This window comes from Corylus avellana, chromosome ca1 (assembly GCF_901000735.1).
Source record: "Corylus avellana chromosome ca1, CavTom2PMs-1.0".
In the NCBI taxonomy this organism is placed as follows: domain Eukaryota; kingdom Viridiplantae; phylum Streptophyta; class Magnoliopsida; order Fagales; family Betulaceae; genus Corylus; species Corylus avellana.
In genome coordinates this window covers 11,517,481-11,532,074 of record NC_081541.1, presented here as the reverse complement: position 1 = coordinate 11,532,074, position 14,594 = coordinate 11,517,481, and the positions used below count along the sequence as shown (strand labels likewise).

Genomic DNA, 14,594 nt, shown 5'->3' with positions numbered 1-14,594 from the left:
TCACAAGACACATTCGAGAAAAGGAAATGTTGGGTGTTTTCTTAGTGTTCTCTTAACTGTAATGTGGCTTTTAAAATTACCGTTGAATCATTATTGACTTTTAATTTATTGATGATTTTAAAATGCACATCATAGTTATGAGAATACTAAAAGAACACCAAGCATTTCTATTCGAAAAATGCTATAGTGCAATAAAAAGACTATTTTTGGCCCATAAAAGTCTTAGGTGGCAAGAAGTTACATGCCACATCTGTAGTTGTTGTGGCCCCACCCACTGATAAGCTTGTGACTTCTTGCCACCTAAGACTTTTATAAACCAAAAATAATTCTTTTATTTCACTATAGCATATCTTAGACAATGAATGATACAGCCCCAACTTGGGGCCAACTTTTTTCTTATTTTTTAATTAAAAAAAAAACAAATTAAAAATTAAAAAAGTTTCTGAACCAATAATTTTCTTTTATTTGATATTTTTTAAAAAAAAAAATACCAAATAAAAGAAGGGCCAAAATAAAGATTATTGCTTCAGAAAATTTTATAATTTTGTTATTTTTTAAATTAAAAAATAAGGAAAAAGTTTCTGAAGCAAAATATAGTTTTTATTTTTAAAAAAATACCAAAAAAAAAGAATAACCAAAATAAAAATTATAGCTCTAGGAAAAAAATTTTATTTCTAATCTCGTTATTTTTTAAATTAAAAAATAACGCAAAAGTTGGCTTAAAGTTGGGCAAAATAGTTGTGTCTTTAGCATTTTCCATCTCAGATGCATTCAACTACAAACGAAGGGAAAAGAAATGGCCGCGTGGACAATTTGTGGGGGATCGATGGTGTGAAGACGCGTTGAGGGTTTGTGTTGGTCTAAAATCTAAATAGTTGTGTTTTTAACTTGACATGAATTTGGAGTCCCTGCATGTAGGTTTTGGATTTGGAAGGATTTCTTTCAATGAGACGGTGAGAGTGACAAAAGGCAATTGCTGAATACAAACAAAAGTCCACTTAATTGACATCTTTTTCTTTTTTTCTTTTTTTCTTTTTTTCTTTATTGGCAACCAGGCCTCCCACTCTTTCTTTTGCTGTACACGTGTCAATAAATGGATTGGTACACGTGAATAAAGTTGTGACCAAGTTCAGAGGTTAGTGTTGTGCCCCTCTCGCCAAACCTGAAATGACCCCTTTTGTCTGTGCCAGCAATAAGCACCAAGAAACATATAACTCTCTTATTGCGTATTCTGCGTTGACAGCAAACGACATACTTCATTGGATTTATCCATCCACTCCCACGATAAAAAGACAAAAGAAAAAGCAATGGAGGTGTTCATCTTCCACTCGTCAGGACATGGCAGCACACTGATAACGCTACCTCTTTAACCAGCATATAGAGATCTAGCCAACCACCAGCATCACAGGTACATAATTGAGGTACCGGATTGCTTCATTAACCAGAACAAAGGTTACGTGTCGTTGGAATTAGTAGTTCATAATTTTTCAAGTATAGAAAGTAATATTGGAATATTAGTAGTTGATTGAGTAAATAAAGCAAAGTAAACAGGGTATTTTGGAGTTTTTTAAAATACATTAGTACAATTAGAATTTATATATATATATATATATATATATAACACTGAATCATTAATAGCAAAATATAGCCGCACTCTCTATGAACATAAGCGTCTTATTAAACTACGTAAATCCGTGTCTTGACTCTCTATAGATCTCTCTTTTTAATTTCATATTATTCATCATTGTTGAACACGATAACAACAAATATTCTTTAATAGCATTCTCATAAGACCCCTCATTCTTTCTTCCATCAAATCAAGAATGTGATAATCATTTGGATATATATATATATATATATGTAATTGAGGTAGCTATCAGGGTACTTATTTTGACCACCGAATTGTTGAGGAAAGTCGGCAGAGATATTGAAAGACGTGGATCAGATTTGTGTTGGGCCTATAACTGAATATCGCCTGATTTACTCCTAAAATGCAAATGCATGGCAATATGCCAATATACATCCTTTTCAATCCACAATCAAAGAGCAGTATTTATTCCAAAATTGAAATGACTTCTAGGCAATGCGGCTGGCATGGACTTTCAGAAGAACAAAGAACTGGATTATCAAGCAGTTCACACCTGATCAATAAATTGACCAAGCAAGAGGCTTCAATAGCTGCTGCCTAGGAAAAAAGAAAAAGAAAAAAGAGGCAGCAACAGCTTTTGTTTCACACGTTAATGCTTTTGAAATTATAGTATAATTGAAACTCTTGTTTCCTTTTAACTAGTTGGATTGGCTAGCTTACATTCATATGCTGACACTACTTTTATACAAAAAATGATACATGAAAGATAAATCAATACAGATTTATTTTGTACATTGTTGGGAGTGAAACCTGAACCCCCTCTTTCTAAATTTTCTTATGACATGATCTCCAGCGCCTCTCTTGTTTGTCCCAGTATGTTGAACACTGTTGCTGCAATATGAGATGGTGTAAGACCAGCTTCAGCCAGTTGGTCAGCAGGTGATCCATGGTCAATGTACCGATCAGGCAGTACCAAAGGTCTCCACTGCAGAGGAAAGTTCACTTGTAAGTCCATGGAAAAAACATAATTTTGGTGTTTCAATCCAATTTCAACCGTCGCGTGAGATTTCTACAACAATGTTTAGATTCTTACCTTTAGTTTTCCATCAAGAAGGCCATCAAGGGCCAGGAACTGAGCAACATGAGACCCAAATCCCCCAATTGATCCTTCTTCAACTGTAATTAAGACGTCGTGTGATTTGGCTAGGCTGCGAATAAGGGCACGATCCAACGGCTTGCAAAAGCGTGCATCCACAACTGTTAGCCTTAAGCCATGGGATTCCGCTAAAGATGCTGCAGCCAAACAGCTCTGAACTGCTGTTCCGTAGCCCAAGAGTGCCACTCTTTCACCCTCTATCAGTATCCTGCCCTTTCCAACCTGTAAGAAAATGGCAAGCCATTTCCAAATTTTTCAGATGATGTGCATTGAAATATTTTTTCACTATTGAGACAGCAGAAACTCAGTTGAAAGTTACCTCAAGTGGAACGCCTTTATTCCCTGACGGTAGCTGAACACCAATCCCGTTCCCTCTCGGGTATCGGAAACAACTGGGCCGATCATCTATTGCAGCAGCAGTGGCAACCATGTGAAAGAGCTCTGCCTCGTCAGAAGCAGCCATGACCACCATGTTGGGGAGGCAGGCCATAAATGTGACATCAAAAGAACCACAATGTGTGGGACCATCTGCTCCAACAAGTCCAGCTCTGTCCATTGCAAATCTCACCGGCAATTTCTGCAGATCCACATCATGTACTACCTGTGTATAATTTTTTTAGAATCGGATCATAAGTTAGTAATACTATCACCAATATCATTATATCAAATTCAACAGAACAATGATAAGAAAAAGTCAAAGAAGTGATGTGGCTTGCCTGGTCATAAGCCCTCTGCATGAAAGATGAGTAAATTGCACAGAAGGGTTTAAGGCCTTCACAGGCCAGACCTGCAGCAAAAGTAACGGCGTGCTGTTCTGCTATCCCAACATCAAAGCATCTTGTTGGGAAACGGCGAAGGAAGAGATTCAGGCCTGTTCCGCCTCCCATTGCAGCATGGATTGCAACAACATCTTTGTCCGCTTCTGCTTCTGCAATCAAAGCTTCCGCGAAGTATGTCGTGTAAGACTGTGTAGGAGCCTTGGTTTTGAATTGCTTCCCAGTTGCTGGATCAAATTTGGCGACTCCTGCAAAAGCAGAACCAAGAATATTCATTTGCTAAGCAAGCAAGCTCACTCTTATGTGACTATATACATGAAACAAAAATTTATTAAGCATTTAAAGGGGGACACTTTTTCTTTACATAGAATTTGAAATAAACAATTTTTTCTCTTCCCCCCCCCGCGCTCATAATTTTTTAAAAAAAAAAATCGCGAATTTTTAGTTCTGTATTTACCATGATACTTGTCTGCTGCTTTCTCTGCATATGGGTATCCCCTGCCCTTCTCAGTGACGACATGGATCAGAACTGGACCTGTTGATTTGGTACTTTTAACCTCTTTGAGAATGGCAACTACATCATCTATGTTGTGACCATCAACAGGACCTATATAATATAATCCAAGCTCTTCAAATAGCGTTGATCCAGAACCACTGATCATCCCACGAGCATATTCATCAACTTTAGCAGCAAGTTCATGCATTGGACCACCAATTTGTTTTGTAACTCCCTGCAACAATCTCAGTAAAAATAAAAATAATCTCAGTTTCAATCACATATTATGATTGAAAGTGATTTCTTTGTTATTTCTCATGTTTATTGCTATGTACCTTGGCAACCTCTCTTAATTCTCTGAGAGGCCTGTTAGATTGCAACCTACTAAGAGCACTGCTCAAAGCTCCTACAGGTGGTATGGGCCCATCGAGAGTGGCAGTGGGTAAAGAAACCTGTTTATTGTCATTAAGAATGACAATCATGTCAGAATCAAGGTACCCGGCATTATTCATGGCTTCATAAGCTTGCCCAGCTGTCATGGCACCATCACCTATAACAGCAATAACATTATTCTTTCTTCCCTTTAGATCCCTCCCTACAGCCATTCCTGTTTGCCCAATAACATACCAAAAGTTAAAACCAAGAAGAGACCAAACTTTATGCTCTATCAATTGCAATTGAGATTGAGAGATCAGCAAGCCATTCACAGTCAATTGGTTTGTAATTTCAAGGAAAAAGGTGAGGATATTTTATGAATGAAGTTAGAACGTCATACTGTGAAGAAGCTTCATGATATCAGTATATGAGCTATGTAAAACATTTAGCATCCCATAAATAACCATAAACACAAACATTAAAAGAAGCCACTTTTCTTCATTTTGAAGAATTGTATAATTGTTGCCACAACAACTTACGGATCTTCTTATGCTGTAAATACAATTGCTAAAAGAGTTTTCTGGAACTTTCCGAGCAGCACAACAGTCTAAGGATAAGATAAACACAGCCATAAACCGGAACATATCGAGCTCAGTTAAACTTAATGTTCTACAAAGAATTACCAAGTCCTGCAGAGATGGTGGTAGAACTGTGACCCGTGCCAAAGCAATCAAATTCACTCTCCGAGCGCTTTGTGAACCCTGATAACCCATTTGTCTGCCTTATAGTGTGCATCTTATCTCTTCTTCCAGTCAGGATCTTGTGTGGGTAAGCCTGGGAATAAGTTAAAAGTAGTATACAATTGAGACCAATTCTCCTATAGATATTGTGTTTTTTGATACGTTAAACAAGTTTGCTCAACACAAAGGAGAACCTAAGGAAGGTGAGATTGGAACCTGGTGACCAACATCCCATAATATCTTATCTTGGGGGGCGTTAAAGACATAATGGAGAGCCACGGTGAGTTCGACAACACCAAGACTCGAGCCTAGGTGACCTCCAGTCTTAGAAACATTAAAGATGACATCAGACCGCAGTTCATCCGCGAGTTGTTTCAGCTCCTGCGTCAAGAATTTGTATGAAGTTTCAGATACGTTCTATTCAAATAAAGGAAGCTAGCTCCTCTTGGAATGAATTTCTACCAGCCACATGCTTGCGGTTTTGTACCTTAATTGATAGATTTTTCATGTGAATTGGATAGTTTATGGTGTCCAAGAGAGGAGTTGGCGGTCTCTGTGAATGATACTCCTCCCCCCTCTCTGATAGCGATGCACAAACCCCACCTGGCCTTTTCTTGGCCTGTACCTATTCAGAACAAAACAGCCATTTATTTATGCGTATGATGTATGCAAACTTGAAAATAACTGAAATTTCAAATCAAACAAAAGAAACGAATAAGACCCAGTTTTTGTAACTCAGTTCAGCGACACGGGTATTCTATCATACATGTAATGAGTGTATATACTCCAATACATAATTTCACACCTTATTGAGCTTGTGCTGAGATGGGCACAGCAGATCCGTTCCCAATGTAAAGTGAGATGAGAATGAAGAGGATTTCTGGGAACCAGAAGCTGTTGCCCGGTTGACATGGACAGGAAATGAAAATGCACAGAGAGCCATTGAACCTATAACAAGAACAAGAACAGAGACGAGAGCTAAAGAAGCTCAAAGAATGAAGACCCAGAAAAGAAAATAAGCTACATATCACTTTCTGACACAGGGAGAGAGAGAGAGAGAGAGAGAGAGAGAAAGGGCAAACACTAATTAGTGCTAATGATGGTGTAAGATGCAATGGGGAAAAAAATGAAGTGCTTGAGATAGTGGCGGTGGAGTTGAATAAATAAGGGGAGGAAATGAAAGCGCGTGTGGCTGACAGTGAGTGGAAGCACAGACCAAATGGGAGCCTAGAGTCCCAAGTTCATATTTATACGTCCCACGGCGAGCATGGGAGGCCATTTCCCATTGGGCCACGTCATCCGAAATCACAAACGGATGGATAGAGATATAGATATAGATATAGATATAAAATGATAATATATACAATGTATATAAAGTTTTTGCTTGGGGAGAAGTGTCAGGATATGATGGCATTGGGTCAGAAATGTTAGAATATATATAATCAAATCACATTTAAATTAATTTTAGATTTCATAATTTCCTATTTTTTTAGTAATTAAATTTGAATGGGTTGAAATAATGAAAGATTCATAAATATGAGCGAAAGCAAAATAGAAAATAAATACAAAGATGTATGGGTGATTTGGTGTTAAATACTTACATTCACCACTCAGAATACCCTTAAAGGTTATATTGTACTCATTAACTTGATTTGTTTATATTACAAAGGTTCATATTTATAAGGTAATGTCTAAATATAAGTATAGTAATCAGCCCATAAATAGAGAATATTTGATATCAACGTAATTATGGAATATAGGGAAAATATAATATTCTAAAATCCCCCCTCAAACTTAAGGTAGAATATTTTGGAACTTTAAGTTTGAAATCTGAAACAATGATAACAGTGGTGGCGGAGGCCGGGAACGAGCCGCAGATGGTTATGACTGCTAGAGGAGATAGAAGGTGGTAGGCGGCACTGGCTAGTGAATGCAAATTCAAAAGGGCCGACAACGGGTCAAACTCCAAAAGGGGTTGACAACGGGCTAGGACTAACAATGAGCCAAACTTCAAAAGAGGTCGACGACAGACCAAAATCCAAAAATGGACCGACAACAGGCCATGGCTGACAATGAGCCAAAACTTCAAAAGGGCCGACTAGGGCCAAAAACTAAAAAAGGGCCGACTTGGGCTAAAAAAAAAAAAAAAAAATGAGCCCACTTAGGCGGTTATTAAATCGGCGCACCAAATCTAACCGACGCGCGTGATGTGGTTGACTTGGACCTTTTTTTTTTCTTTTTTTAACTTGGATCTAGTGTGGGCGAGAGCATTATAAGACTTGTGAGATTGCCTAATCTGGATTCTGATCTGGTGTAGACGAGTGTATGGGAAGGTTAAGTGCATTACATAGGCAAAAATCCTATGTGACGCAAAGAAGAACCATGGAGTCACAAGGTTGCGATCTAGTGTGAAGCGACGACAATAAGTACAATTGTAGGTACAAATTTGGTATGACGCACAAGTGGTGGATCCGCAGGCTGGGATCTGGTGTGGCGCACAAGGTGATGGACAATGCATGGTGGGGATGGTAGCTTGTAACGCCTCAAAAATTAATTAATTGGTAATTAATTTCACGATTCATCTCCCAACCTTATTCTACTCCGAATAAGACTTAGAGACCTCTACTCCTCAAAAAGACAAAGGATACTAAGTAGTGGAAAATATTAAAGTTCTATAAACATCAATTATTACAACCAAAGCGTCTACCAAAGACCATCAAGTAGCAGAAATCATACTATACACATCATCGTTACAAGGGATTTATGCTATACCTAAATATCCAAGCACGCATAAAAGCTCTAAGTCTACAAAATAACTCAAAATACTAGTTACCATGAGCGCTCGCCTAAGCTTGCAATAAGTCCTCAAGCATCACCCGGATCGAATCCTCCAAGATAACCGGATGCTTCGCGATATCCATATTTTGCTAAGCTATCTATAACAGAATAATTGTACATATGGAGAAAAAAGGAAAATAACACAAGGGTAAGTCCGACGACTTAGTGAGTATAAATGCACATGACGTACCCGTCATTAGCTTGTGGATTCAGTTATTTATAAAGCACATGTAACATTATGACAATTTATCATGGATGTGATATATATATATATATATATATATATATATATATAAAATCATGAGTAATAGTAATAGTTCAACCGTACGGTTTACCCGAGATATTACCCCTTCTCAGCAGAGCTGATGCTGTCTCGAGAGACCTGTAGTACAACACTGATGTCCCGGATACTGCACGGCTACCGTACATAACACTAGCGGCACGACCAAGTTCGACCTCGGGTGGCCCATACCACTAATAATATCTGTCCTATAGTGACCATCCATTGAGAATGGCTGCATGTTGCTCACGAAACCATTGGATTCAAAGCCCACATAACACTCACAAATTTGACCATAAAGCTAACATGATAGTAAGAACATGGCCATTATACCACACGTACCAGTGTACCATGTCATACTATGCAAATTATCTTGTCTGTATTTTATATGCATACTTTTACAAGTCTCACTTTCTTAACATATTCAGCACAACGTTTTTCTAAAAAATGCTAGAGTTCATGTGCAGCAAGTATAAATCATGAGAGTTGCAAATATGTATGTTTTTGGTACACAAAATAGTCCTGCAGTGCATGAAAAATAACAACGAGCATCCATGTGAGTTTACACTTACCCGGGTTGTATGGCTCTTCCGTAAAATTTCTTTGAGGCTCTATAACCTCGAATGCTGAGAAAAGACTTATCATTAGTTCTAAATCCAAATCAAACGAACCTAAAACATGAAAATAGGAACTGTTGAACGACTGGCCAAAGTGGCGTTTCCCTGGAACGCTTCTGACCGTACGTCCGCTGAAAGACTTCAAACCATACTTCCGGGCTCGAGGTCATACGTCCGCTCAGAGAGTTTCAAGTAGAACCTCATTTGGTTCAACTGTCCTCCTATCCTCCCGAACTAATTTCTAAGGTTACCAAAAGGCTATCTCGAGTCTCTTCACTCAAAATGAAACCTCCATGCATAAGAAATCATGTTAAACCAAGTCAAATGCTAACATTATCAAGATTTAAGAAGCAACCTAGCTATAACTAAAACTAGCAACTTAAGACAACATTTAAGCAGCATAACGACGTAAAAACGAGTTAGGCTTAAGGGTATTACTTCCTTGAAGCAAAACTTCGAGAACCTCCTCTCCGATAGCAACGAACTCACAAACCTCACACAAAACACACTCACAATGAGGGATTTTCGCAGAGCCTGGGGGCGAGTAAGTCAGTGAACAAGGCGTGTAAAACTGAAGGGGGTAGAGGTATTTATAGCAGAGGACACTACTAACTTCTCTGAAAAGTAGCAGACATCCGATAGGGGCGTACGTCCGATACTGTTTACATAGCGGTCCAAAGGCTGTAGCGTACAATCCAAATATTATCCAAGGGGTATTCCAAAAGTAGCATACGTCCCGTACTATAGGGGCATATGTTTGTGTACTATTTGTAAAGTACGGCGTACTATTGTCAGCGTACGTCCGATGGTCCCTCGCGCATACGTCTGCACTAAAAACAGAAGCGTACGTCCAGCTACCCTAGTGTACGTCCGTTTCAAAAGTCTGAAATTTCCAAAATACCCTTCTAACTGTTCCTAGTGACCCAAAGTCCATCTTGATTAATTATTTGGGTCACTACATAGCTGCCGGAATCTGGAGATGGCTAGCGTGTGTAGGTGGACGGAGAGGCTGACTAGGCGGCGCAAAAGCCAGTGATGTGGGTCGTCAGTGGCAGGCAGGACTAGGGCTAGGTGTCGGTAGAAAAATTTTTGTTTCGCCAAAATGTCAGTGAAGTCAGAATTTCACCAACTTTTACGCCAAAATTTTTTCCCGACACTGAACCACGGTCGGTATAGTTGATTATGTAAAGTCGGTTCGGTTAACAAATTTTATTTCGCCTACCGAATCGAATTTGTCGAAATAAAAAAATTTGTTCCGCCTACCGCCCATTGATTAAGCAGTGTCGGTAAAAGTTGGTCGGCTATCAGTTGATAGGCGGTCGAAAGTCAGTATGCGGTGAATTTGCCCAGCCCTAGGTAGGACGGCTGGGGCCATCTGTCCGGTTGTAGCGCGTGAAGCAAAGTCGCAGGAGCTTCCAGTGGCGTATGGAACCTCCGATGAAGGCATGCTCAGCTGATCTGGCATCTTCGGCGATGGATCTGTGGAGTGGCGAAGCGGTGGATCTGTGGAATGGTCTGACTTGGTAGCTGCGCGTGTATGTACGGCAGCGGCGGTGGAGGCGCGTGAATCCCACGCGCACAGTGATAGGTGGCCGTGGGAGCGCGTGCAGTGTCCATTTTTGCTGATCTTGGCGGCTATGAAATCTGTGGCATCTCATCTATTGAATGGTGGGAACACCGAGGTGTTTGGATGAACTTGGGGGCATGTGGCTAAATGGGCAAAAGGTATGGGAGGCGCGTGGTGGCCGGAGACGACGTAGGATGATCGATGGTGACGCCTGGAGGAGCATGACACTTGGATGTAGCGGAACAATGAGAAACGTCAAAGATGTTGAAGGCCACAAGAAAGTGGCTTTGATACCATGTTGAAATAATGAAGATTCAGAAATATGAGCAGAAGCAAAATAGAAAATAAACACAAAGATGTATGGGTGATTCGGTGTTAGACGCCTACGTCTACCAGTTGGAATATCTCTAAGGGTTACATTGTGCTCATTAACTTAATTTGTCTACAATACAATGGTCCATATTTATAGGGTAATGTCTAAATACAAGTATAGTAATCCAATCATCTTGATTTGATTACAATCACAATATTTGACTATAATTAGTTTATAAATAAAGAATATTTGATATCAACGTAATTATGGAATATACGGAAAATATATTATATTTTCTGTATATTCTAACAGAATGTATGTAAATCTGATTTGATACAAACTTTACATATTATATTTGTACAAGAAATAATTGGTTTTCATCTTTTACTTATTTTTTGTTTATCTTTATATAAGATATGGGAAAATTTACAATTGAATATGTAAAATTTGTAAGAATTTTGAGAGAAAATTATCATATAAATATAAAATAAAATACTAACATCTGGCCATTGTTGTTTAAGCACTTGAATTGAATAATTTAGACTTGAATGTTTGTTGAATTCTCAATCCTAGAACCCTCAATTTGCAATTCTAGAATCCTCACAATTTGTTGAAGAGTGATAGATAAGAGTTTTTAGCCTATCTATTTCTCACATTTATTATATGACTGATGGATATCAGAGGCTTATTTATAGGCCAAAACCCTCATCCAATTAACCTTACATTGCTTCCTTCCATTAAGGGAAACAACTTTTAGTGAAATGAAATAACCTTTCGCCTTTAGTAGTTATCTGTATATTAATTACCCAAAAGTTTAATTTAAATAAAAACTCTATTAATATTATATGCTATATACATATAATATATGTGACATGTGTGACACCTTATAAGATTTATTCTAACAGAATGTACATGTAGGTCTCACATATTCAGTGGTATGGTGAATTTATTTATTTAAAAAAAAAAAAAAAAGATTTAACATGTGGATGCAATTCATATACCATAATTCTTTGTGTTTCTTTTTTTCTCTAGCTCATCTTTTTGCTTTTATTTTATTTTCCTTTTTTTTTTTTTTTGTCTTTTTTTAAATACCTTCTACTACAAATGCTATTTGCCATTGCATGTCCTTCTCTCATCCAAATTTTTTTAAAAGTAATTATTAGATTTGTAGGACTCCCACCTTCATTCATGTGGTCCTGCATATTCAATAGTTGATTTAGAGTTTGTTTGGGTATGCATTTGATGGGCCTGAAAATCTGTTTAACATTTAAGTAGTCATTTTGAAAAGAAAAAAAAAAAAAGTACCCGTTTAGTAAAAAAAAAAAAAAAAAAGTGAAAGCTCTTTTAAGGGTCCAAAAAGTCTAAAAATGATCAAAACGCACTTTTGGCAAAAACTTTATTTTCAGGCTTTTGCTAAAAAAACATTTTTTAACTTAAAACCTCTATTTCTTAAACGCAATCCAAACATGCTTTTATATATATATTTAAAAAAAAAAAAAAACAAAATAACAAAATAACGTTTAGACTTTCTTCCATATGACAATTTTTTAATGATAATAAAGGGGATGTTATGCTTGGATTAGGATTAGCTCCCAATTTTATTTCAAATTTCTAACAGATTATAAACTGGGGCAGTTAGGATTCCGTCACCTTCAAATTTAGGATGAAATCTCTTATAATCTTTTGTCCAATTACACGAACAATGAGAATTGTCTTCGGCAAATCTATTTAGGACAAAAAAAAAATTTTAAATCAAGTTTGGAAAATTTTTTTTCTCTAACTCATTTAAAATAGTGTCAAGTATATATAAACATTTAAAACATTAATCCAAGTTAGTAAACTGCTATTAATAACACTTGACACTATTTTAAATGAGTGAAAGGATATTTCTTCCAAACTGATTTAGAAGAAATTTATGTTTATCTATTTATATATTGGGTAGGGGCAGCTCAAAGACTAGGCAATGAAGGCTACTACCTAATAATATTAAAAAGCCCCTTAAGAAATAAAGACCCCCTAAAAATAACAATTTTTTTTTAAAATTAATTATAAAAACAACATTAATTAACTCATATAGTCAAACTTAAATATACGTTTTTTTTTTTTTTTTTTTTGAAATTCTAATCTCATTGATTCATATCAAAACGGTGAAGCAAATTGCTCCCTCGTTATTACATCAGAAATACATTCCGGTGATTCATTAAACCAACATTTATCCATATCACTTTTGATGGCTAATCGAGATAAGATGTGTGCTGCACTATTACCCTCCCGTCTAATAAAAGACAGCTGCCAGTGCTGGAACGCCTTCAGCTCATGCTGAATATCAGCACTAATTACACCCAAACAGCTCCAATTTTGCTCCTGTGACTGAACGGCTTTAAATATACGTTTTTGCTACTTGCTTTTCAACATATGCAAATAAAGAAAGATGAACAACGGTTTATAGTAGGGGTGTCAACCCGGTCCGGTTTTCCGGTTTTTGGCCTAAAACCGGAACCGGAACCGGGGTACCCCGGTTCTCAATTTTGAGAAACCGGAACCGGAACCGGGACCCCGGTTACCGGCCGGTTCCGGTATTACCCGGTCCGGTAACCGGTTTTTTTAAAAAATTGATTTTTGGGCTTATTTTAGGTATTGGGCCTAAAATAAGCCAATTTTTTTTTTTTATAAGTTGGCCCATTTTTTTAAAAATCTATTAGTTTCTTTGTCTAAATTAAAGGGGCTTTGTTGTGATTGTTCCAAATAATTAAAAAATAAACCTTAAAAAGTCCAAAAATCCTAAAAAATCATTATTTTTGCCTATTTGGGCCTTAGAAATAAAAATTTAATTTTTTAAAATACCCTAAACCTAAACCTAAACCTAAGTGTAAAAAATATTAATATATATAATATATATATTAATATATAAATATAATAATATATAAATATTATTAAATAAAATGGAAACCCGGTTCCGGTATTCCCGGTAAAAACCGGGTACCAAAAACCGGTACCGGAACCGGGGTACCCGGTTTTTAGATTTTTCAAACCGGAACCGGAACCGGGACCCCGGTTTCCCGGTTTCCGGTTTTCCGGTTTCCCGGTAATTTTTGACACCCCTACCACAAAGGATCTCTTTAGAATATTACACACATATATATAGTCTTAATCACTCATAAGAGCATTTACATTTGGTTCAACAAATTTTTTTTACTTTAGGTCATATTTTTTCATAATTTTCTAATGGATATTTTTTAAAATTCGTCTTTTCCTAATGGTAATACTTTTAAAAATTTGTCTTTTCAATTATATTTTTCAAAATTGTCTTTTTATCAACGATCATATTTTTTTACATTTAAAAAAAAATTGTCTTTTTCTAATGATTATATTATTTCTTGTAGAGATGGAAAGTATGCTTTTCATTTGAGAGACTTAAAGAGAAATGAGAGGAGAGGATAAAAGACACAAAAAAAAAAAAAAAAAAAAAAAATTAGAGGAGATAAAATTATAGAATAAAAAATATATTTTTATACGTTTGGTTTGGTGAGTGTAAAATGCTCACCAAATTGTTGCAACTCAACAAATTTCTTACTAAATAATTAGCTGAACATAAATAATTTTTCACCCAAATTTTTCATTCAAAATAATCTTTTGACCGGTATGTAAAAGGGATGTGTTTTTTTAGCCATTAAAAAAACTTGTGAGAAGAACATTCAACATGCAATTAAAAAAACATGTGTTCCTCACATGCAAATGACAAATGTCACTTTTAAAAGCTAAGCGTGTAACAAAGTAAGGTCCAAAAAAACTACAAAATTACTCCATACAACAAGTTAGAGGGTCTTTTATTGTTGGACGCAATTTGG

At 36.8% G+C, this 14,594-nt stretch overlaps 2 protein-coding genes across 3 annotated transcripts in view; both read right to left on the bottom strand.

Moving 5' to 3' along the window:
* LOC132181602 (probable 1-deoxy-D-xylulose-5-phosphate synthase, chloroplastic) overlaps nt 1-13 on the bottom strand; it is a 3,932-nt gene extending 3,919 nt beyond the window's left edge. The window contains exon 1 of the mRNA XM_059594872.1: nt 5-13. Coding sequence (XP_059450855.1) covers nt 5-13 — 9 coding nt within the window. The remainder of the gene's footprint in view (nt 1-4) is intronic.
* Nucleotides 14-1,998: 1,985 nt separating this feature from the next.
* LOC132186378 (probable 1-deoxy-D-xylulose-5-phosphate synthase, chloroplastic) lies at nt 1,999-6,334 on the bottom strand. Of its 2 annotated transcripts, none has more exons than XM_059600318.1 (10): nt 5,937-6,334; nt 5,619-5,756; nt 5,348-5,512; nt 5,075-5,225; nt 4,352-4,623; nt 3,978-4,251; nt 3,461-3,768; nt 3,064-3,345; nt 2,682-2,966; nt 1,999-2,573 (listed from the first exon to the last, which is right to left on the bottom strand). In XM_059600318.1, the coding sequence occupies exons 1-10, from the start codon at nt 6,072-6,074 to the stop codon at nt 2,424-2,426; spliced, it is 2,163 nt and encodes a 720-aa protein (XP_059456301.1). In that variant the 5' UTR covers nt 6,075-6,334; the 3' UTR covers nt 1,999-2,423. The 2 variants fall into 2 exon arrangements, with proteins under 2 accessions (XP_059456301.1, XP_059456310.1); XM_059600327.1 differs by having other exon boundaries at nt 5,619-5,750.
* Nucleotides 6,335-14,594: the final 8,260 nt, after the last annotated feature.